Raw genomic sequence first — 25,987 nt, 5'->3', positions numbered from 1 at the left:
CAACATCTCCCAACCCTAAATAAGCACATATTTCTTCTCTCTTGCTTTACGCTTAGCCTATCTGAATTTATTGTTCCCCAGCAACCCCATGCTATTTGACATTTCCATGCCTTTGCACATATTCTCGTTTTCCACCACGGTATTCACCTCATACCTCTTCGTTCGAGATCAATCTCAGATACCACCATTTCTGTGAGAAGCTGCTCCTCTCCTTCCTGAAAAGAAATTTAACTACTCCTTCCTTTGCACTACACCTCTAGACCTTGCATATATTTTCTGACTGCACTTACCACACTATTTTGCAAATAATTTAATAATAATATACTTGTCTCAAACAAGGCCACAAATTCCTCAGGGGCAGATTCAATATTTTATTAATCTTTACATTCCCAGGACTTAGCAATGGTTTCTTCCACTAGGTGCTCAACAAATGCCTGCTGAACTGAACTTAAACACATCATTAGTTTTATTACTCAAATAATAGGAAGCTTCAATCCCTTCCATCATCATCACACAGGACCATCTTTGCTTTATACTTTATATATTTATTGATATATACTATAAATTTTTGTTTTTTAGGACACGGCATTCAATGGGAATAACTTACCTCAATATAAAAGAAAGTCATTTATTCACAGTTAGTTTCTCTCATTTGAGCACAAAGAGCCATTTCAGTTAATCATTATGGATCAAATATTTCTATGAAAACTATTTTTTTTTTTTTTTTGAAAAAAAAAATTATTCAGGGTCAACTTGGACCTGATTTATTTCTAAAATGTCACTGAGGAGTTATGAAGAATTATAAAACTCCCCTCAAAAAACAAAACCCATTGCGGTCTAGTCGACTCTGACTCATAGTGACCGTACAATTCTTCCTAAATTTAATACATAGAGGGAATCTTTAAATTTTACCATTCGCTATAAGAGCTGAACACACAGCCTTTTATTATTCATCTATATAGATACAGTCTTTCTATAACTCTGGTAAAACAGTTACTGAGTTTAAAGCACGTCTTAAAAAAACCAAATAAGGTATTTTGAAAATTGTATTGCAGAACTGTTGAGTTTTTCAAAGTCAATATAACTAAATCACCTTCTTTTAGGCCAGACCTTAAAAACATTATTGTTTGGCAATTCTTTAATTAAGATACAAAGTGAACCCACACCAATGGCCAACTGATTTTTGACAAGGGTGCCAAATCCATTCAATGGGAAGAGAACAGTCCCCTCAATTAATGGTACTGGGTAAGTGGATCTCCACATGCAGAAGAATGAAACTGGACCCCTACCTCACATCATATAAAAAAATCAAGCAATGAGTCTCAACCCACCTGGATCAAAGGAGAATGAAGAATACCAAGGTCACAAGGTAATTAAGAGCCCAAGAGACAGATAAAGGGCCACATGAACCAGAGACCTACATCATCCTGAGAGCAGAACTAGATGGTGCCCGGCCACAACCGATCACTGCCCTGACAGGGAGCACAACAGAGAACCCCTGAGGGAGCAGGAGAACAGTGGTATGCAGACCCCAAATTCTCATAAAAAGACCAGACTTAATGGTCTGACTAAGACTAGAAGAATCCTGGCAGTCATGGTCCCCAAACCTTCTGTTGGCCCAGGACAGGAACCATTCCCGAAGACAACTCATCAGACACGGAAGGGACTGAACAATGGGTTGGAGATAGATGCTGATGAGGAGTGAGCTACTTGTATCAGGTGGACACTTGAGACTATGTTGGCATCTCCCGTCTGGAGGGGAGATGTGAGGGTAGAGGGGGTTAGAAATTGGCAAAACAGTCATGAAAGGAGAGACTGGAAGGAGGGAGCGGGCTGACTCATTAGGGGGAGAGTAAGTGGGAGTATGTAGTAAGGTGTATATAAGTTTATATGTGAGAGATTGACTTGATTTGTAAACTTTCACTTAAGGCACAATAAAAATTATTTAAAAAAATTAATCAAAATAGATGAATGATGTAAATATAAAAACTAAAACCATAAAACTCTTAGCAGAAAATATAAAGGTAAGGCTATAAGACCTTGTTTTTGACAATGGAGTTTTAGATAGGACACCAAAAGTGTAAGAAGCAAAATGAAATTTTTGTGCATCAAAGAACTTTTATCAAGAAAGTGAAGAAACAATCTACAGAACAGGAGAAAATATTTGGGAACCATATATCTGATAAAGGTTTAATATCCATATTATATAATCTCCTACAACTCAAATAAGACAAACAACCCAATTTAAAAATGAGCAAATTTCCATATGCTTGTTAGCAAAGACAGGAACTCTGGTGACACAGCAGTTAAGTGCTATGGCTGCTAACCCAAAGGTCAGCAGTTCGAATCCACCAGGTGCTCCTTGGAAATTCTACGGGGCAGTCCTACTCTGTCCTATAGGGTCGCTACAAGTTGGAAGTGGGTTGGGTTTGGTTTTTGCTGACAAAGAAGATATACAAATAGCCAATAAGCACATGGGAAGATGGGCAATGTCACTAGTCGTCAGGAAAATACAAATCGAAACCACAATGAGATACCACTTGGTCCACACTAAAAAAAAAAAAAAAAAAATAGGATGGCTATAATCAGAAAAACAGAAAATAACAATGTTGGCTAGGATGTGGAGAGAGAAATTGGAATCCTTGTACACAGCTGGTGGTAATGTAAAATGATGGAAAAAAAAAAAACCTGTTGCCATCGACTTAATTTCGACTCAGAGCAACCCTGTAACACAGAGTAGAACTACCCCATAGAGTTTCCAAGGAGTGGTTGGTAGATTCAAACTGCTGACCTTTTGGTTAGCAGCCAAGCTCTTAACCACTATGTCACCAGGGCTCCAAAGTGATGCAGCCACTATGAAAACTTTGGCAGTTCTCAAAGTTAAATGCAGAATTACCATATAACCCAACAATGTCACTCCTAGGTATATACCCAAGTAAACTGAAAGCAGTGAGGCAAACAGATACTGTACACCAACGTTCAGCGTAAAAGGTGAAACTCTAGTGTTTATTAACAGATGCATGGATAAACAAAATGTGGTAAACACATATAATTATTATTCGGACAAAGAGAAATGAAGTTCTGATACATGATACATAATGGGATAAAACTTAAAAACATTATGCTGAATCAGACATAAAAGGACAAATCTTGCATGATCCCACATATGAATTATCGAGAATAGGTAAATGCACAGAGATAGAAATTGATTAGTGGTTACAGCGACTGAGCAGAGGGATTAACGGGAGTTACTACTGAAGGGGTGCTGAGTGTCTGTCTGGAGTGATGAAAAATCTGGAAATGAATAATGATGGTGGTAGCACAACATGGGCAGTGTAATTAAAGTCACTGAATTATATACTGAAAAAGTTTTCAAGAGCAAACTGTTTGCTATCTATATTTTACCACAATAAAAATTTTTAAATAAGTATGAATTATATACTATGAAATTTCACTTTTTAATTAGAATCCAATACCACATAAAACTAAAAAGCAATTCTGTGAAATGAAATTTAGATATTCATACTTAGTTTATGAATAATACTCACTGATATATGATTTATATTAGCACTTTAGTGCTTACCCAGCAATTCTCTCAATCCCTTCTGATAATTTATTGCAACAGACATAATCATGTAAAGTACTTCTCAAAGCTTTAAAATCACTTATTAGGCCTTACATCATTCCCATGTAGGATACTACTGACATGTTCTACAAGCAAGCGAAATTAGGCACTGAAAGGTTAAGAGACTTTGCAGTGCTGTTAAGTCAGTCAGTAACAGCTGAAAACGGAAATGAGACCTCTGACTCAATTTCTTCTCTCGCCTTGAGCTCATGATCTCCTGGCTCCATTCTGCCATGGAACTTTGATATCCTGCTAAAAACTATCTTCTTTAAGTGCTGTAACAGTGAAATAGATAACTTCTAAAACCTATAGCCATCCTTAAAAGATCAAAATCTGGAATATTTTAAAAACAGCACCCTTACATTCTCTTTATTAAAAACATTTAGTTAAACAAAGCTTTCCACTGTTTAAAGATACTAATTTTATCTATTGTATTGTTTTCGACGGTTCAAAAACTAGGACGAGAAGTATGATCAGCCCTTTCACAAAGACATTCGCATTACAAAATCCATTTTGAGTTCTAAGTCAACACAATTAGTACATTCATAAAACTAGTTTTTGACACACAGTGATTCTTTCTCGATAATATTTAAACCTACCCTTCAGAAGTCGTTTTAATTTTGCACAATCCACATTGATATACTGTAACAATTCTATATCATGAACATCAACGTTATCTTCTGAACAAACAGTCAATTCCTGCAACCTAAAAAGTAAAAACCAAAACAGTTTATCAATTTAAGTTTTAGGATATTCCAAATTCAATAGATCCTTCTTCCCCAAGTGATGACAGTATACTGAGTAAATACACATAAAAACAAGGGACTATTTCTTATAAAAAATCTACAGGAACATAGCTAATTCAAGGGATATGATAAAAAAAAAAAATCAATAATAATCCAGTAAATTTAGTATCCCTATCCCACAAAGTGAGGTATCTAAACAATATTTCCACTAAAAGAAGCCAGGGCTCTTTGGGAAAATTAGTTAATTCTAAGACTGGGGCAGGAGATGTACACATGAGCCTACGTCACCTTAAGAAAACTATCAACAAATAAGGAGTCATGTCAAAAGCCACACAGGTGTCCACTTACAGAGGGTCCCACTGTTAAAAGATGAGATAATGTGAGCATCAAAAGAATTACGTTTACAATAATTGATACACATAAAATTATAAGAAAAAAACATGAATCTATAGTAATACACATATACATAAACCTCACTGGTTACCTTCAGAATTGTTAGGGTACGAAGTCATTCTAAAAACTGATAAATAAAAAGAAAGAAATCAAGCCTCTATCCTGCCTTCGCTATGGACTACATTGCAAGGCAAATGAATAAATAAGGAGGAAGAGAAAGCTTCTGCAAGAATCACAATTTAAAAATAAAGAATTAATGACAGAACAGAACATTTATCATTTTGCAGTTCCCAGTGAAATGACTGATTCAGGCAATGATCATCACAGCTACTAAAAACATTAGGTAAAAAATGTATAGGCAACTTTACATTGAATGAATAAGGCCGGTAACACCTAAATCCAACAACCAATCATAACAATGCTAAAAGTGGGACAATCAGACATGTTTACTGATGTGATGCAACAGGAACTACAAAGCGCCATCTATGAAGTATTCTTGATTCCCAGTCAAACAAAACTGATCCCAGTCAAGCCCAGCCAAACGAATGCCAAAAATTCTACAAGACAAACAACTCAGTTCTTCAACAAATAAGCAACATGAAGTAAATGAGGGTGGGAAGGTGAAGAAATGAGGCAATGATATAAATTAAATTGTGACACAGAGATGTAAAAGAAGTATCAACTAATTGCAAGGATGGACCTTGTTTGGATCCTGATTTGAACAAACCAAATAAAAAGGCCATTTTTTTAAATAATCAAGGAAAATTAAACATGAATTTGGTAATAGATATTAATCATGAATTTTTCTTAGGTATGATAATGGTATCGTACTTCAAAAAATCTTTCCATTAGGAATACATATTGAAATATTTATAGGTGAAATGATACATACCTGGGATTTGCTTTAAAATAAAAAGGGGGGGAGGTGGAAAGCAAATGCTGAAGCAGAGTGAGAAATGCATGGAGATTCAAAATACTATATTCTCTCTGCTTTGTGTATGTTTGAAATTTTTCCACAAAAGGTTAAAAAAAAAAAAAAAAGATGGAATACCACTTCACATTTTTCAAATTATGAGTAAAATAAAGATCAAATGATTAACTTGTATTCACATCAACTAGACTTCAGAAATATGAATGATACTTCATCTGCAGCCACAGGACACAGTTACACTGCAGTAAAAAAAGCTAAGTCTCTTCATTGCACTTTTCATTGTCTATACGCATGTCTATGTGATTATTTGATGAATGTCCCTCTTTTCCCAGCAGAAGATAAGCTTATAAGGACAAGAATTTTTCTAAACTCAAAATTACCCTTAAACCGAATATAAAGTTATCATAAGTATAGTAAATTTAATACTAAGCGAAAATTCAGATATTTTAAAACTGATAAATCCACTTCAGTGAAATCGCTAACCTACTGACCCGTGAACTGTGACCCTGCATGCCATAGCAGAAACATCCCGCAGGGTTCCCTAGGCTGTAATCTTTATGGGATTAGGTCACCAGATCTTTTCTCCTACATAGCGCTGGGTGGGTTCAAACCACCAACCTTATGGTTAACAGCCAACATCAACAAATGTAAGTGGCACAATACAATGACTAATTTTTACAAATGCAGAGACAGAGAGACGCAGAGACAAAGAAAACACAAACACTACATGGTCTTATTCATAATATTAACTTGAATTTTGACCATTTTAGTGCAGTTTAAGCCTAACTTATGAATCATGACACTAGACCTTTAGTTGCTAAAAGTGAAATCAATCTCATTTCTTCCTTCTCAAATTCTTCTTTCACTCATTTTAGCTTACAGGTGTATAGCTAACATTAAAATTATTCTTAGCACTGACATAAAAACTTTTCGTATCATCTGTGTGAGAAAAGCTTAGCAGTTCATACTGAAAATGAGGAAGTCCTCAATACTGATTTACATTAAAAAAATCCCACAGCTGCTTCACAGAGCCTAGAAATATAGAGTATGTCTTAGTAGGAAACACAACTCAATACATCAGCGGCGACAATTTTTGTGAAGCTAACTCCTGGGATTGTTTACGGAAAAGTTTAACTCCTTTTATAGTCCAGTTATTTCTACAGGGAAGGAGTATTTCGTAAACCTTGTCATTTTAGAGATGGAGAAATCAAATAAAAGGTAGTGGTTGGGTTTTTTTATCTTCTTAACCTAGGGACTTGGGGTTTAACAACCACATGAAGAACAGATATAAGGCCTCGGACCCTAATAATGCAAAGATTAGAGCTGAGACCCTGCATAAAATAAGAATACCAGAGAACTATGCACTCACAAAAAGAGTTAAGAAAAAGAGAAGGAAGGAGGCAGGGAGGGAGGGGAAAGAAAAAAAAGTACCAGCACAAAAAAGTCACCTGCTCTGCCTTGGCCTTGAGTATGGGAAAAAGTCACTCAGGGCTGAATCTTAAGGGTTTGGGTTCCAAGTTTGTATTACACATCCAGTACAGGGCTAAGCTGAAGAGTTAACAAACAGACAAACAGACCCAGAGCTGGGCACTTAGCAAAAACAAATGCAAAACTATCACTAGGACATTCCTACAGCTCAAGACTATAAGAAATTCTAAAGCTTAATCACTAAAGATAAGGTTGCAATCAAAGATTACAAAATAGAGAGGAATCAACTAACTATGAATGGAAGTCAGCAAATACAAGCAGAAGGATTACAGAATCAAGGATTTAAGGTCACTTAATCTTAAACAAAGGGGTCCTGGTGGCACAGTAGTTAAGCACTCGGCTGCTAACCAAAGGTCAGAGAAGATGTGGCAGTCTATCTCCACAAAAATTTACAGCTTTGGAAACCCTATGGGACAGTTCTACTTGAGGGCAATGGGTTTGGTTTCAATCTTAAAGAACATGTAAAATACGTAGGTTAAAAATGATTAAAAACACTACTAGTTATTGTTGTTAGGTGCCGTTGAGTCGGTTCCGACTCATAGCGATCCTATGCACAACAGAACGAAACACTGCCCAGTCCTGCACCATCCTTACAATCGTTATGCTTGAGCTCATTGTTGCAGCCACTGTGTCAATCCACCTCATGGAGGGTCTTCCTCTTTTCTGCTGACCCTGTACTCTGCCAAGCATAAAGTCCTTCTCCAGGGACTGATCCCTCCTGACAACATGTCCAAAGTATGGAAGACGCAGTCTCACCATCCCTGCCTCTAAGGAGCATTGTGGCCACACTTCTTCCAAGACAGATTTGTTCGTTTTTTTTGAGAGTCCATGGTATATTCAATATTCTTCGCCAACACCACAATTCAAAGGCGTCAACTCTTCTTCGGTCTTCCTTACTCATTGTCCAGCTTTCACATGCATATGATGTGATTGAAAATACCGTGGCTTGGGTCAGGGGCACCTTAGTCTTCAGGGTGACATCTTTGCCCTTCAACACTTTGAAGAGGTCCTTTGCAGCACATTTGCCCAATGCAATGCATCTTTTGATTTCTTGACTGCTGCTTCCATGGCTGTTGATTGTGGATCCAGGTAAAAGAAAATCCTTGGCAACTTCAGTCTTTTCTCCGTTTATCATGATGTTGCTCATTGGTACAGTTGTGAGCATTTTTGTTTTCTTTATGTTGAGGTGCAATCCATATTGAAGGCTGTGGTCGTTGATCTTCGTTAGTAAGTGCTTCAAGTCCTCTTCACTTTCAGCAAGCAAGGCTGTATCATCTCCATAAGGTAGGTTAATGAGTCTTCCTCCAATCCCGATGCCCCGTTCTTCTTCATATAGTCCAGCTTCCCGGATTATTTGTTCAGCATACAGATTGAATAGGTATGGTGAAAGAATACAACCCTGACACACACCTTTCCTGACTTTAAACCAATCCGCATCCCCTTGTTCTGCCCGAACACGATTAAGTGTTCTGGAATTCCCATTCTTTGCAATGTTATCCATAGTTTGTTATGATCCACACAGTCGAATGCCTTTGCATAGTCAATAAAACACAGGTAAACATCCTTCTGATATTCTCTGCTTTCAGCCAGGATCCATCTGACATCAGCACTGATATCTCTGATTCCACGTCCTCTTCTGAAAGTGGCCTGAATTTCTGGCAGTTTCCTGTTGGTATACTGCTGCAGCCATTTTTGAATGATCTTCAGCAAAATTTTGCTTGCGTGCGATATTAACAATATTGTTCTATAATTTCCACATTCAGTTGGATCACCTTTCTTGGGAATAGGCATAAGTATGGATCTCTTCCAGTCAGTTGGCTAGGAAGCTGTCTTCCATATTTTCTTGGCATAGATGAGAGAGCACCTCCAGCGCTACATCTGTTTGTGGAAACATCTCAATTGATACTCCATCAATTCCTGGAGCCTTGTTTTTCGCCAATGCCTTCAGAGCAGCTTGGACTTCTTCCTTCAGTACCGTCGGTTCCTGGTCATATGCCACCTCTTGAAATGGTTGAATATCAACTAATTCTTTTTGGTATAATGACTCTGTGTATTCCTTCCATCTTCTTTTGATGCTTCCTGCGTCGTTTAATATTTTCCCCATGGAATCCTTCACTATTACAACTCGAGGCTTGAATTTTTTCTTCAGTTCTTTCAGCTTGAGAAATGCTGAGCATGTTCTTTCCTTTTGGTATTCCATCTCCAGCTCTTTGCACATGTCATTATACTTTACTCTGTCTTCTCGAGAGGCCCTTTGAAATCTTCTGTTCATTTCTTTTACTTCATCAATTCTTCCTTTTGCTTTAGCTGCTCGACGCTCAAGGGCAAGTTTCAGAGTCTCCTCTGACATCCATCTTGGTCTTTTTCTTTCTTTCCTGTCTTTCCAATGACCTCTTCCTTTCTTCATGGATGATGTCCTTGATGTCATTCCACAGCTCATCTGGTCTTCAGTCGCTAGTGTTCAATGCCTCAAATCTGTTCTTCAGATGGTCTCTAAATTCAGGTGGGATATACTCAAGGTCACATTTTGGCTCTCGTGGACTTGCTCTGATTTTCTTCAGTTTCAGCTTCAACTTGCATATGAGCAATTGATGGTCTGTTCCACAGTCAGCCCCTGGCCTTGTCCTGACTGCTGATATTGATCTTTTCCATCATCTCTTTCCACAGATGTAGTCAATTTGATTTCTGTGTGTTCCATCTGGCAAGGTCCATGTGTATGGTTGCCGTTTATGTTGGTGAAAGAAGGTATTTGCAATGAAGAAGTCGTTGGTCTTGCAAAATTCTATCATTCGATCTCCAGCATTGTTTCTATCACCAAGGCCATATTTTCCAACTACTGATCCTTCTTCTTTGTTTCCAACTTCCGCATTCCAATCGCCAGTAATTATCAATGCATCTTCACTGCGTGTTCGATCAATTTCAGACTGCAGCAGCTGATAAAAATCTTCTGTTTCTTCATCTTTGGCCCCAGTGGTTTGTGTGTAAATTTGAATAATAGTCATATTAACTGGTCTTCCTTGTAGGCGTATGGATATTATCCTATTACTGACAGCGTTGTACTTCAGGATACATCTTGAAATGTTCTTTTTGATGATGAATGCAACACCATCCCTCTTCGAGTTGTCATTCCCCGCATAGTAGACTATATGATTGTCCAATTCAAAATGGCCAATACCAGTCCATTTCAGCTCACTAATGCCTAGGATATAGATGTTTATGCGTTCCATTTCACTTTTGACGATTTCCAATTTTCCTAGATTCATACTCCGTACATTCCAGGTTCCGATTATTAATGGATGTTTGCAGCTGTTTCTTCTCATTTTGAGTCATGCCACATCAGCAAATGAAGGTCCCGAAAGCTTTACTCCATTCACGTCATTAAGGTCGACTGTACTTTGAGGAGGCAGCTCTTCCCCAGTCATCTTTTGAGTGCCTTCCAACCTAGGGGGCTCATCTTCCAGCACTATATCAGACAATGTTCGGCTGCTATTCATAAGGTTTTCACTGGCTAATGCTTTTCAGAAGTAGACTGCCAGGTCCTTCTTCCTAATCTGTCTCAGTCTGGAAGCTCAGCTGAAACCTGTTCTCCATGGGTGACTCTGCTGGTATCTGAATACCAGTGGCATAGCTTGCAGCGTCACAGCAACACACAAGCCCCCACAGTACAACAAACTGACAGACATATGGGGGAAAAAAAAACACCAGAAGGAATTGAAAACTACTAAAAAGAAATCTAATTTTAAAATAGCAGATTTTATAAAGGAACCAAAATAGTCATTGAGTCTTCTGCTGCTAGTCGTGTGTCAAAGGAGATATTCTGAAGGGCCTTCCCACTACAAAACAACTAGATCTAGTGCAGTTGTATAGTAGTTCTGTGGTAAAATCAACTAATCCTCCTCATGAAAGATCCACAGAACATGGTATACCCTAGTAGAACAATAAAGCTATCTTAAGATCTGTAGCCAAATCTTTCCTAAGGAAAATCAAAGAACAGAAATGTCAACAGTAAATCTTAATCTTAAAGAAGAAACATTTTTAAAGTTCTAACAACATTCTTTAATGAAACGGGAAACTAGAAGATGGTGGACTAGTCAGATGCACTAAGGCATCTTACCACAACGAAGAACTGAAAAACCAAGTAAAACAGATACAGATGTTAACCCTAGAACCCTGACCCTTAAATGAAGGGATAAATTATTAGATTGGAATTCACTGAGGAGAAAAAACTGATAGAAAATGGGAAAGAAATAGAGATACAGAGTGGAGGTTCCTGACAAAACAGCATGACTCAGTGTTACCATCTTAGAACATAGCCAACAACCCCACAAGTAGAAAGGCAGCTCCATGGAATTCCCAACAGGAAATACAGGTATGGCACAGACACACCAGGACGAAGTAAGACCACGTTTGCTGGCTGCAACTCAAAGAAAAGCAAATTCTCTCACCCAGTAACCGTAGGAGCATGCTCCTACAACCCCCACGCCCGCTGAATAGTGGCTCCGTAGTCCCAGTAGCCAGACTGCCAACCCACCCTATAGGCCCTGCTGCCCCTGCCTCTGTATCCCCATCTACCTGTCCCACAGCCTATGGGCCCAAGGCGACCCAGCCCAGACCCCTTCTTACTGGTTCCAGAAGCCTCCTGCAGGCCTCCACAGCAACCAGGGGACACACCCCATATCCTAGGACCCTTCCCACCACCCCTGCAGCACCCAGGAGACCCAGCCCAGACCCCAGGCCACTACAAAATGGCTCCAGACCCCTCCCGGCACCAAGGGGACCTGGCCCAGACCCCAAGCCCTTCTCCACTGGCTCAGGAACCCCCTGCCACAGACCACAGTAGCCATGCCCAAACCCCCAGCACAGTTCACACCACAGACAAATGTCCCATCTCCATCTTTTCCCTTCCTGCTGGATCTACCCGGCTGCACCACAGCTGAGCGAACAGCCTGCACACCAGGACAAGGTGGTGAGAACTATCATGCTAACAGAGGAGCAGGCAACAAAGCATGCCCAGCCTACCCACCAGACATAACCAAACAACAACAACCAAAAAAGTGACAAAACAAACAAACCTATAATCAATAAAGAAAGAAAACAAACAAACAAACAAAAATAATAAAAAAAACAAGAAAGAAAACAATGCCTGAATATCTTGGAGACAGCAGACAATATCAAAACATATATAAAAAACAGCACAAGATGGCTCCAGTAAGCAACCAGAATAAAGGACCAGTTGATCTCCCAGCAGAAGAAAAGGAACCAGAACTACCTGATAGGAAATGCAAAAGTCTAATGCACAGCAATAGAAGAATTCGAGAAAATAATACAAGAACAAAATGTCAAAATAGAGAAACAATTAGAAATCCTACAAAAATGGCAATTAGAAATCCAAAACATAAACAACAAAATTTCAGAAATGGACAACACAATAAAGGGTTTAGGAGCAAATCTGAAACAATGGAAGACAAAACCAGCAAAACTGAAGATGAATACATGGATGCAATTTTGTTTGAGGAAAAATTACAGTAAAGAATGAAGAATGAAAAATACCTAAGAACTATGTGGGATACAGTCAAAATCAAAAAATTAGCAAGTGATTAGAGTTCTAGAGAAGGAGGAAAAAATGGAAAACAGAGAGGATCACCGAAGATCTGTTGATAGAAAACTTCCCTAAAATCATGAAAGATGAAAAGCTGATTATCCAAGAAGGTCAATGAACCCCACATAGGATAAACCTAAAGAGAAAGTCACCAAGACATATCATAATCACACTTAACCAAAACCAAAGACAAAGAAAGAACCCTGAAAGCAGCTAGAGAAAAATGAAAAGTCACATGCAAAGGGGAAGCAATAAGACTAAGCTCTGATTACTTGGAACAAACCATAGAGGCAAGAAGGCAATGGGAAAATATATATATATAAAAGCTTGAAACAAAAAAACTGCCAACCAAGAATAATATATCGTGTAAAACTCTCTCTCAAATATGATGACAAAATAAGGACATAATAAGGACATTTCCAGATAAATAGAAATTAAGAGAATCTGTAAAAACCAAACTAAACTTCAAGAATTATTAAAGGGTGTCCTTCAGTTAAGAGAACCAACAACAAACAGAATCTAGGACACAGGTCAATGTCAGCCAAATATTGAACTAGATAATGAACTCTCAAGGGTAAAACAAAACTAAAAGATTCAAAAGAGGGAACCAAAGACATCAATCTGTAAATGAGAACAATGTCAAAACAATAAAAGGGGGAATACATGATATAGGTATAGAACTTTCAAATGGAGAGGAAGTCAAGGTGATATCAAGTAATAAAAGACTGGTTCCATCTTAGGAAGACGGGTAAATTTCAAGGTAGCCACAAAAAAAGTTAACAAACATACTCATCAAAATAAACAAGAAAAAATACAGTCCCAGTAAACACGAAATCTACAATAATGAAAGAAACAAAATTCAAAAGCAAAAGAACTCCGCAAAGGAGAATAAGAGGAACAAAGAAAACATCAGCACCACAAAAAAAGCACTACAAAATGACAGCAATAAACTCATACCTATCAATAATCACACTGAATGTAAATGGCCTAAATGTACCCATAAAGAGACAAAGAGTGACAGCATGGATTAAAAAACAGGACTCATCAATATGATGTCTACAAGAGACACCTTAGATACAAAGACATAAATATATCAAAAATCAAAGAATGAGAAAAAAAATATCAAGCAAACAGCAACCAAAAAAGAACAGGAGTAGCAATACTAATCTCAGATAAAGTAGATTTTAAGGCAAAACCCATCATAAAAAACAAGGATGGATGTTATATAATGATTAAAGGGACAGTCCACCATGAAAACATAACCACAATAAATATCTATGCAAACAACAACAGGGCTCCAAAATACATAAAACAAAATCTAACACCACCGAAAAGGGAAACTGACATTTCCATAATACTAACAAAGGACTTCAACACACTACTCTCAGTAAAGGACAGAACATCTAGAAAGAAACTCAGAAACAATACAGAAGATCTTAAGGCCACAATCAACCATCTTGACCTCACAGACATATACAGAACACCCCACCCAATGGCAGCAAAGTATACATTCTTTTGCAACATACATGGAACATTCTCCAGCAGAGACAACATCTTAGGCCATAAATCAACCCTCAAAAAATTCAAAACACTGATAATACAAAGCATCTTCTCTGATCACACGCCATAAAAGTAGAAATGAGTAACAAGAAGAGCAAGGAAAAAAAATCAAATACATGAAACCTGAATAGTGCCTTGCTTAAAAACCACTGGGTAACAGAATAAATCAAAGATGGAATCAAAAAATTTCTACAATCAAATGGGAATGAAAACAAATCACACCAAAACCTATCAGACATAGCTAAGGTGGTGCTCAGAGGTCAGTTTATAGCAACAGGTGCACATGTCAAAGAATAAGAGACAAAAAACAAAACATTAACCCCACAACTCAAACAAATAGAAGAGCAAAAGAAGCCCACAGCCACCAGAAGAAAGGGAATAGTGAAGATCAGAGCAGAAATAAATGAAACAGAGAATAGAAGAACATTAAAAACAATCAACAAAATCAAAAGTTGGTTCTTTGAAAGGATCAACTAAATTGACAAACCACTGGCCAAGCTGACAAAAGAAAATCAGGAGAGGAAGCAAATAACCCAAAATAAAAATGAAATGGGGGACATTAAAACAGACCCAACTAAAATAAAGAGGATTATAACAGAGTACTATGAAAACCTGTACTCCAACAAATTTGAAAACCTAGAGGAGACTGACAAATCTCTAGAAACACACTACCTACCTAAACTAACACAAATTGAGGTAGAAAATCTGAACAGACCCATAACAAGAGATTGAAATGTTAATTTAAAAAAAACTTCCAACAAAATAAAGTCCTGGTCAAGATGGCTTCACTGGAGAATTCTACCAAATATTCAGAGAAGAACTTGCATTAGTACTACTCCAACTATTTCAGAATGTAGAAAAAGAAGGGATATGTCCGAATTCATTCTATGAATCTAGCGTAACTCTGATACCAAAACCAGGCAAAGACATCACAAAAAAGATCAGTATCCCTCATGAAACTAGATGTAAAAATTCTCAACAACATTATAGCCAATAGAATCAGCACCATAATAATAATAATAATAATAATACACCATGACCAAGTGGGATTAATACCAGGTACACAAGGATGGTTCAACGTTAGAAAATCAATCAACACAATCCACCACATAAATAAAAGGAAAGAATCACATGATCATCTCAATCCACTCAGAAAAGGCATTCAATAAAGCCCAACACTCATTCCTAATAAAGACTCTCAATAAAAATAGGAATAGAAGGGAAATTCCTCAACATAATAAAGGGCATCTATACAAAAACCATGGAAACCCTGGTGGCGTTGTGGTTAAATGCTATGGCTGCTCACCAAAGGGTCGGCAGTTCGAATCCACCAGGCGCTCCTTGGAAACTCTATGGAGCAGTTCTACTCTGTCTTACAGGGTCGCTATGAGTCGAAATCGACTCGATGGCACTGGGTTTATTTATTTTGGTTTGGATACAAAACCAAAAGTCAACATCATTCTCAATGGAGAGAGGCTGCAAACATTCCTCTTGAGAATGAGAACAAGACAAGGATGCCCTTATCATCACTCCTACTGACATTGTGCTGGAAGTCCTAGCTAGAGCAATAAAACAAGAAAAAGAAATAAAGGACATCCAAATTGGTAAGTGAGAAGTAAAACTGTCCCTATTCACAGATGATATGATACTATACATAAAAAAAAAAATACATAGAGAACCCTAAAAACTCCACAAGAAGACTACTGGAACTAATAGAAAAGTTCAGCGAAGTAGAAGAATACAGGATAAACATACAAAAACGAGTTGGATTCCTAGACACCAATAAAGTGAAATTGAAAAGGAAATCAGGTAAGCAATACCACTTATAATAGCCCCTAAAAAAATAAAATACTTAGAAATAAATCTAACCAGGGATGTAAAAGATCTATATAAAGAAAACTACAAAACACTATCAGCAAGAAAACAGAAGAGACCTAAATAAATGGAAAAACATACCATGCTCCTGGATACGCAGACTCAACATCGTGAAAATGTCAATTCTACCCAAAGCAATCTACAAATACAACGCAATCTCGATCCAAATACCAACAGCATTCTTTAACAAGATGAAGAAACTAACCATTAACTTTATACAGGAAGGAAGAGGCCCCAGATAAGTAAAGCATTATTGAAGAACAGCAACAATGTAGGCGGCCTCACACTACCTGACCTCAGAACCTACTACACAGCTACGGTAGTCAAAACAGCCCAGTATTGGTAGAACAACAGGCACATTTTCCAGTGGAAAAGAATGGAGAACCCAGAGATATATCCATCTACCTACGGCCACCTGATCTTCGACGAAGGGCCTAAGTCCATTAAATGGGGAAAAGACAATCTTTTAAACAAATAGTGCTCGCAAAACTGGATGTCCATCACACTATACATAAACACTAATTCAAAATGGATCAAAGACCTAAATATAAAATCAAAATCTATAAAGATCATTGAAGGAAAAACAGGGTCAACACTAGAGACCCTAATATATGGCATAAACAGGATACAAACCATAATTAACAATACAATAACACCAGAAGATAAACTAGATAAATGGGATCTCCTAAAATTGAACACGTATGCTCATAAAAAGGCTTCACCAAGACAGTAAAAAGTGAACCTAGAGACTGGGAAAAATTTTTTAGCTAAGACATATCCAAGAAAGGTCTAATCTCTAAAATCTATAGGAAAATCCAACTCCTCTAAATTAAAAAGACAAATACTCCAATTAAAAAATGGGCAAAGGATATAAACAGACACTTCACCAAAGAACACATGCAGGTGGCTAAGAGACACATGAGGAAATGCGGTCATTAGCCATTAGAGAAATGCAAATCAAAACCACAATGAGAAACCATCTCACCCCAATATTACTGGCATGAATCAAAAAAAACAGAAAATAACAAATGCTGGAGAGGTTGCAGGGAGACTGGAGCTCTTATGCACTGCAGGTAGGAATGCAAATGGTACAAGCACTCTGGAAAACAATGTAGCTTTTGCTTAAAAGCTAGAAACAGAAATACCATATGATCCAACAATCCCACTCCTAGGAATATATCCTAGAGAAATAAGAGCCATCACACGAATAGACATATGCACACCCATATTCACTGAGGCATTATTCACAACAGCAAAAAGATGGAAACAGCCTATGTGCCCATCAACAGATGACCGGATAAACAAACTATTGTACATACACACGATGGAATACCACTCAAAGATAAAGAACAACGATGAATCTGGGAAACATCTCATAACATGGATCAATCTGGAGGGCATTATGCTGAGTGAAGTAAGTCAATCACAGAAAGACAAATACTGTATGAGACCACTATTATAACACATGAAAATGTTGCCACACAGAAAGAAAGAAATCTTCAATGGTTACAAGGGAGGGGAGAGGTGGAGAGGGACAAACACTAATTATATAGTAGATAAGTGGTAACTTGGGTGAGGGTAAGACAGTACGCAATACCGGGGAAGTCAGTACAACTAGATCAGGGCAAAGTCATAGACACTTCACAGACATACCCTAAGAGACCAAGTTACTGGGCTGAGGGCTGCGGACCATGGTCTCAGGGGACATCTAGCTCAACTGGCGTAACACAGTCTATAAAGAAAATGTCCTACATTAAACTGTGATGAGTAGCATCTGAGGTCTTAAAAGCCTGCAAGTGGCCATCTAAGGCACATCTACTGGTCCCATCCCAACTGAAGGCAAAGGAGAATGAAGAAAACCAAAGATGCAAGGGAAAGAGTAGTCCAAAGGACTAATAGACCACAACCTCCACCAGACTGAGCCCAGAATAACTAGATGGTGCCTGGTTACCACCAACACCAACTGCCCTGGCATGGATCACAATAGAGGGTTCCAGATATAAAAAAATATATATATAGCAGGAGAAAAATGCAGAACAAAATACAAATTCACCAAAAAAAAAAAGACCAGGTTTGACTGACAGAGAGTGGAGAAACTCTGAGAATATGGCCCCCGGACACCCTTTTAATTTTGTACTGAAGTCACTCCTGAGGTTCACCCTTGTCTATAAGGCCAACAATAGCACACATGAGGGACGTGCTTCATAGTTCAATCCTGTATACGAGACTAATGGGCATGCCAGCCCAAGAGCAAAGACAAAAACGCAGGAAGGGATAGGAAAACTGGATGAATGGAAAGAGGGAACGTGGGGTGAAGAAGGGGAAAATACTGACAAATCGTAAGGTTGGCAACCAATGTCACAAAACAATTTGTGTATTAACTGTTTAATGAGAAACTAATTTACTATGTAAACTTTTACCTAAATCACAATTACAAAAAAAAATGGAAAACTGATCTCCCATTTTCTATGGAAAAGAAAGCAGCACCACAACAGCTAAAGCAGTATCGAAGAACAACAACAAAGTAGGAGGCATCCCACTTCCTGATATTAAAACTTACTATACAGCCACAGTAATCAAAACAGCCTAGTACTGATTCAGTGACAGATACATAGACCAATGGAATAGAATTGACTAACCAAAAGTAAATCTATTCATCTATGGTCAGCTGATCTTTGACAATGGGTCAAAGTCCATTCAATGGGGAAGAAACAGTCTCTTCAACAAATGGTGCTGGCAAAAATGGATATCCATATGCAGAAAAATCAATCAGGATCTATACCTCACACCGTGCACAAAAACTAACTCAAAATGGACTAAAGACCTAAATATTACAGCTAAAACTATAAAGTTCCTTAAAGATAATATATGGACCTAATTTTTGGCATAAATAGCCTATTACGCACAACTAAAATTGCACAAACAATAGAAGAGAAATTAGACAACTAGGACCTCCTAAAATTAAGTACTTATACTCATCAAAAGACTTTACCAAGAAAGTAAAAACAGAACATACAGCTAGGAAAAAATTTTTGGCAACAACGTTATCTGATAAGGGTCTAATCTCTAAAATACACAGAAAATTTCAACAATTCAATAACAAAAATAGGCAAAGGATTGCTGAAAAAGAATAACAAAGTGGGAGGCCTCGCTCTACCTAATTTCAGAACCTATTATACCGCCACAGTAGTCAGAATAGCCTGGCAGTGGTACAACAACAGATACACAGACCAATGGAACAGAATTGAGAATCCAAACATAAATCCATCCACATACGAGCAATTAATATTTGACAAAGCCCAAAGTCATTTAAATGGGGAAAAGACAGTCTCTTTAACTAATGGTGCTGGCACAAGTGGATCTCCAACTGCAAAAAAATGAAACAAGACCCATACCTCACACCATGCACAAAAACGAACTCAAAATAGATCACAGACCTAAATATAAATATCTAAAATGATAAGGACAATGGAAGAAAAAATAGGGACAATGTTAGGAGCCCTAATACATGGCATAAACAGTATACAAAACATTACTAACAATGCAGAAGAGAAACTAGATAACTGGGAGCTCCTAAAAATCAAACACCTGTGCTCATCCAAAGACTTCACCAAAAGAGTAAAAAGATTACCTACAGACTGGGAAAAAGTTTTTAGCTATGACATTTCCAATTACCATCTGATCTCTAAAATCTAAATGATACTGCAAAAACTCAACTACAAAAAGAAAAATAACCCAATTAAAAAATGGGCAAAGGATATGAACAGGCAGTTCGCTAAAGAAGACATTCAGGTAGCTAACAGATACATGAGGAAATGCTCACGATCATTAGCCATTAGAGAAACGCAAATCAAAACTACAATGAGATTCCATCTCACTCCAACGATGCTGGCATTAATCCAAAAAACACAAAACAATAAATGTTGGGAGAGGTTGCATAGAGGCTGGAACACTAATACACTGTTGGAGGGGATGTAAAATGGTATAACCACTTTGGAAATTGATTTGGTGCTTCCTTAAATAGCTAGAAATAGAACTACCATACAATCCAGCAATCCCACCCCTTGGAATACATCCTAGAGAAAAAAGAGCCTTTATACAAACAGATATATGCACACCCATGTTCACTGCAGCATTGTTTACAATAGCAAAAAGATGGCAGCAACTAAAGTACCCATCAACAGATGAATGGATAAATTATGGTATATTCATGCAATGGAATACTAAGGATAGATAAAGAACAATGATGAATCCATGAAACATTTCATAACATGGAGGAATCTGAAAGGCATTATGCTGAGTGAAATTAGTCAGTTGCAAAGGGACAAATATCATATGAGACCACTATTATAAGAACTCGCAAAATAGTTTAAACAGAGAGTGGGGTGAGAGGGAGGGAGAGGGGCTTTCACTAATTAGATAGTAGATAAGAACTATTTTAGGTGAAGGGAAAGACAACACACAATACAGGAGAGGTCAGCACAACTGGACTAAACCAAAAGCAAAGAAGTTTCCTGAATAAACCGAATGCTTCAAAGGCCAGTGTAGCAGGGGCAGGGGTTTGGGGACCATGGTTTCAGCGGACATCTATGTCAACTGCCATAATAAAATCTATTAAGAAAACATTCTGCACCCCACTTTGGATAGTGGCATCTGGGGTCTTAAACGCTAGCAAGAGGCCATCTAAGATGCATCAATTGGTCTCAACCGACCCGGACCAAAGGAGAATGAAGGACACCAAGGACACAAGGTACTTACAAGCCCAAGAGACAGAATGGGCCACAAAAACCAGAGACTCCATCAGCCTAAGACCAGAAGAACTAGATGGTGCCCGGCTACAACTGGTGACTGCCCTGACAGGGAACATAACAGAGAACCCTTGAGGGAGCAAGAGAACAGTGAGATACAGACCTCAAATTCTTGTAAAACAACCAGACTTAACAGTCCATCTGAGACTAGAAGAACCCCAGAGGTCATGATCCCCAGACCTTCTGTTAACCCAAGACTGGAACCACTCCCAAAGCCAACTCTTCAGACAGGGATTGGACTGGACTATGGGATAGAAAATGATACTGGTGAAGAGTGAACTCCTTGGATCAAGTAGGTACATGAGATTATGTGGGCAGCTCCTGTCTGGAGAAGAGATGAGAGGGCAGATTGGGGCAGAAGCTGGTCAAATGGACACCAAAAGAGAGAGTGGAGGGAAGGAGTGTGCTGTCTCATTAGAGGGAGAGCAACTAGGAGTACATAGCAAGGTGTATATAAATTTTTGTACGAGAGACTGACTTGGTTTGTAAACCTTCACATAAAGCACAATAAAAAAAAAAAAAAGGCAAAGGACATGAACAGACACTTCACCAAAGAGGACATTCAGATTGCCAACAAATACATACTCATGATGATTAGCCATTAAAAAAAAAAAAACCCCCACCGCGCTTGAGTCAATTTCAACTCAGAGTGAACCTACAAGACAGAGTAGAACTGCATTCAATAAAGTCCAACACTCATTCCTGATAAAGGCTCTCAATAAAATAGAAATAGGATGGAAATTCCACAACGTAATAAAGGGCATCTAAAAAAAAATTTTTTTTTTTTACACAAAACCAAGAGTCAACATCATTCTCAATGGAGAAAGGCTGCAAACATTCCCCATTCGCACAATGCAAACAAGTCAAAAAATAAACAGGCACAAATAGCAAAGGCAAATGTTTTTCTCTATTCTACATCAGTCTTTGATTTACTAAGTGATTTGGCAGAAAATTGCTCCATGTTGTATCTCCCGCTTGGTCAAAATTAAGGCCCCATTTGATTCTCCTTGCATGAGAAAGATAAATCATTTGCACTAAACCAAGTTCCAGAGTTACTTGCTATAGTCAGTTCTAATTCTGTCTCACAGGGCACTAACTGTACCAATTTTTCCATCTGCAGCAGACATTTATAAAGGATAGAAACAAACAAAAAAAAAACCAAACCCACTGCCGTCGAGTCGATTCCGACTCACAGCGACCCTGTAGGACAGAGTAGAAATGCCCCACAGGGTTTCCAAGGAGTGCCTGGCGGATTTGAACTGCCGACCTCTTGGTTAGCAGCTGTAGCACTTAACCACTATGCCATCAGGGTTTCCATAAAGGATAGAGCATATATATATATAAGATTTCATCAAAATATGGCTAGAATGGAAGTACAGGGAAGCCACCTGGTATAATGAAACTAATGTAGACTCTGAGGCCAGCATGACTGCCTGACTTAGACTAAAATTTTGGGTCCACCATTATTTGGTACGTCACCTTAATAACTTCCTCGGGTATTAGTTTGCTTACCTATAGAACACCTACCTTTGAGGGTTTCTGTGAGGCTAGACAAAACATGATGTAAGTGGTCTATAAATGGGAGCTTTTACAGTTCATATACTTAAAACACAGTCTATTTTCTGGAGAATTCTGCTTTGTAATTATTTACTTCCTAGTGCTCCATACTGCTGAGGTTTTTCTGGTTACTCAGGGGGGTATGATAAAGAGCACAGCTGTGAGAGCATCAGAGTTCTAACTACTCTCATTAATTACTCCAACTGGTTGGCTCATTTCTTAAAGGAATAATATATTAAAAAGCCACACCAAAAACCTAGTGTTTAAAAAAAAAAAAAAAAAAAACCTTAAGAGCCTCAATTACAAATGTACTGGTCATAGGTAATACTTTTTCCTAAAATTGAGACTTTCAACTTTATAACAGTATTCTCATATTTAATTGTATATGTCATTATATGTATGTCACATAATAAACATTTCAAAGAAATTAAAATTTCTACAAAAACCTAGATGAAACTCTTTTCTGTTAACTTTTATGTAGACAAAAGAAAGACTTCAATGATAGTGTTTAAAAATTTACACTACTACAACAATCTTATGTGGATTTACACACTAACCTGGTAGAAATGCGACTAAAGACAGCATTGAAGTTGTTGCAGCTGAGAGAAAATAACACCCCAGAAGCAGAATTCCGAAGTTCAGCCGCATGTTGGTTTCCTTCCCGACAGGTGTGAAGAAAATGGCAGATTTCTGGTAGCAACTGTTTGACCAACATCGTTTCATCTAATCTCATCGTATCCTTTGGTTGCTAAAATAGAAATAATTACGTGTTTCTAAAACTTTCTTAATTTGACATGTAAACGTGGCAATACCACTTTTTGCGAGTTTTTATTATGGGAAATTTTTAAGCATACAGAAAAGCTGAGTATAACGAACATCTATATAACTATCACCTAGATTCAGCAATTAAAATTTTATCATTGTTTGCTACATCCATCTTTTATAAAAACCAAACAAGCTGCTGTTGATTCTGACTCATGGCGACACCATGTGTTACGGTGTAAAACTGCACTCCATAGGGTTTTCAAGGCTGTGACCTTTCTGAAGCAGGTCGCCAGGCTTTTCTTCTGAGATGCCTCTCAGTGAGTTCAAACTGCCAACCTTTCAGTTAGTAATTGAGCACTTAACCGTTTGTACCACCCAGGGACTCCAGATCTATCTTTAAAACCAAAAAAAAAAAAAGAAAACCCATTGCGGTCAAGTCAATTTTGACTCAAAGCAACTCTATAGAACAGAGCAGAACTGCCCCATAAAAGGGTTTCCAAGGCGCAGCTGGTGGATTCGAACTACCGATCTTTTAGTTAGCAGCCAAACACTTAACCACTGTGCCACGAGGGCTCTTATCTATTACCCCAGTGCTGTCAAGTCAATTCGGACTCATAGCAACCCTATAGGACAGAGTAGAACTGCCCCACAGAGTTTCCAAGGAGCGCCTGGCAGATTCGAACTGCCGACCCTTTCCTTAGCAGCCACAGCACTTAACCACTACCCCACCAGGGTTTCCTATCTATCTATAGACAGTCTAATAAAGAAGATGATTCCATCTTCACCCCAGTTATGGGCTGAATTGTGTCCGCCAAGAACATGTGTTGTAAATCCTAACCCCTATACCTGTGGTAAAGGAGCAGGGTGTTACAGTGGTTAAGCACTCAGCTGCTAAACAGAAGATCAGCAGTGTCAACACCACCAGCCACTCCATGAGACAAAGATATGACAGTCTGCTTCAGTAAAGACTACAGCCTTGGAAACCCTATGAGGCAGTCCTACTCTGTCCTATAGGGTCACAATGAGTCACAGTTGACTCTAAAGCTATAATGTGGTTTGGTTTATACCTGTTGTTATAATCCCATTTGGGAATGGGGTTTGTTAATGAAGCAGTATTAGTGCAGGCTGTGTCTTAAATCAATCTCGTTTCAGATATAAAAGACCAGATAATAGCAGGCAGGCATCAACGCAGAGGAAGATATGAGCCACATGATCGCCATGGAAACTAGAAACAGAAGCTGAAAAAAGACAAGATCTTCCCCCAGAGCAGACACAGAGAAAGAGCTTTCCCCTACAGTCAAGCAGCCTGAATTCAGACTTCTAGCCTTCTGCTGAAAGAAAATAAATTCCTGTTAATTGAAGCCACCCACTTGTGGTGTTTTTGTTATAGCAGCTCTAGATAACTAAAACAACCTCCTAATCACAATAAAAAGCCCATCATCCCCCTCCCTGATGAGCCTCTACCCTCCTAGGAATTCCCAGTTTGTTGTGGGTTCTAAATAACCCTTATTCATATTCATTGGTAAGTGCATTGTCTCATCTGTATGAACAACCAAATAAATTCCTGGTGGAGATCTTATCTGCTGTCTTAGTTATCTAGAGCTGCTGTAAGAGAAATAGCACAAGTGGATGGCTTTTACAAATAGAAGTTTATTCTCGCACAGTTTTGTAGGCTAGAAGTCTAAATTCTGGGCTTCAGCTCCAGGCGAAGGCTTTCTCTGTAGGCTCTGGAGGAAGGTTCTTGTCATCAATCTTCCCCTGGACTAGGAGCTCCTCCATGCAGGAACCCTGGGTCCAAAGGATGAGCTCTGCTCCCACTGCTGCTTTCTTGGTGGTATGAGGTCCCCCCCGTCTCTCTGCTCTCTTCTCTCTCTTATAGCTCAAAAGAGATTGGCTCAAGACACAATCCAATCTTGTAGATTGAGTCCTGCCTCAAGAACGTAACTGCCGCCTATCCCATTCATTAACATGATAGAGGTAGGATTTACAACACATGAAAATCACATGAGATGACAAAATGGTGGACAATCACACAATACTGGGAATCATGGCCTAGTCAAATTGACACACATATTTTTGCGGGACACAATTCAATCCTTGACACCTACCACTTGGTGAACTGACCAAAACAATTATATATTACTTATTACACATGAGCTTGTTTTTACTGAACCATTTAAAAGTAAACTGCAAACATCGTAACACTTCACCCCTACGTACTTCAGCATCTCTTGAAAGTAAAAACATACTCCAACGTAACTTCCACACAAATATCAAATCAAAGAAAAATTAACAAATTTCCTTGTATCCTCTAATACTCAATCTCTATTCAAATCTCCACCACTGCTCCCCAAATGTCTTCCACAGCTTTTTAACTAGGATCTAAAAAAGGTTCAGAGATTGCAGCATAACTGTTATGTTCCTTTAGTATCTTCATTCTAGAATAATTTTCCCCCACATCTCATCTATATCACTTTTATTTTTCCATAACTGTTTAAAGAAACTGTGTCAGCTGCCTTACAGAATGTTCTATAATCTGGATTTGATCATTTACTTGTGGTGTAACTTGTTCTTCTAATTGCTATATCTTCTGTAAACTGGACCTTAAATGTAATAGTCTGATTAGATTCAGGTTAAACA

General features: G+C 38.2%; 1 protein-coding gene across 5 annotated transcripts in view; it reads right to left on the bottom strand.

Moving 5' to 3' along the window:
- NF1 (neurofibromin 1) overlaps positions 1–25,987 on the bottom strand; it is a 253,107-nt gene that overhangs the window by 170,985 nt on the left and 56,135 nt on the right. For all 5 annotated transcript variants that reach the window (XM_049859655.1, XM_049859659.1, XM_049859657.1 and 2 more), the window contains exons 4-5: positions 23,140–23,330; positions 4,225–4,331 (exon numbers count right to left, since the gene is read on the bottom strand). In XM_049859655.1, coding sequence (XP_049715612.1) covers positions 4,225–4,331; positions 23,140–23,330 — 298 coding nt within the window. The remainder of the gene's footprint in view (positions 1–4,224; positions 4,332–23,139; positions 23,331–25,987) is intronic.

Source organism: Elephas maximus, chromosome 19 (genome assembly GCF_024166365.1).
Source record: "Elephas maximus indicus isolate mEleMax1 chromosome 19, mEleMax1 primary haplotype, whole genome shotgun sequence".
Taxonomy (NCBI): Eukaryota; Metazoa; Chordata; class Mammalia; order Proboscidea; family Elephantidae; genus Elephas; species Elephas maximus.
Note: the sequence above shows the minus strand (reverse complement) of the source record. Positions and strands in the feature narration are given on the sequence as shown.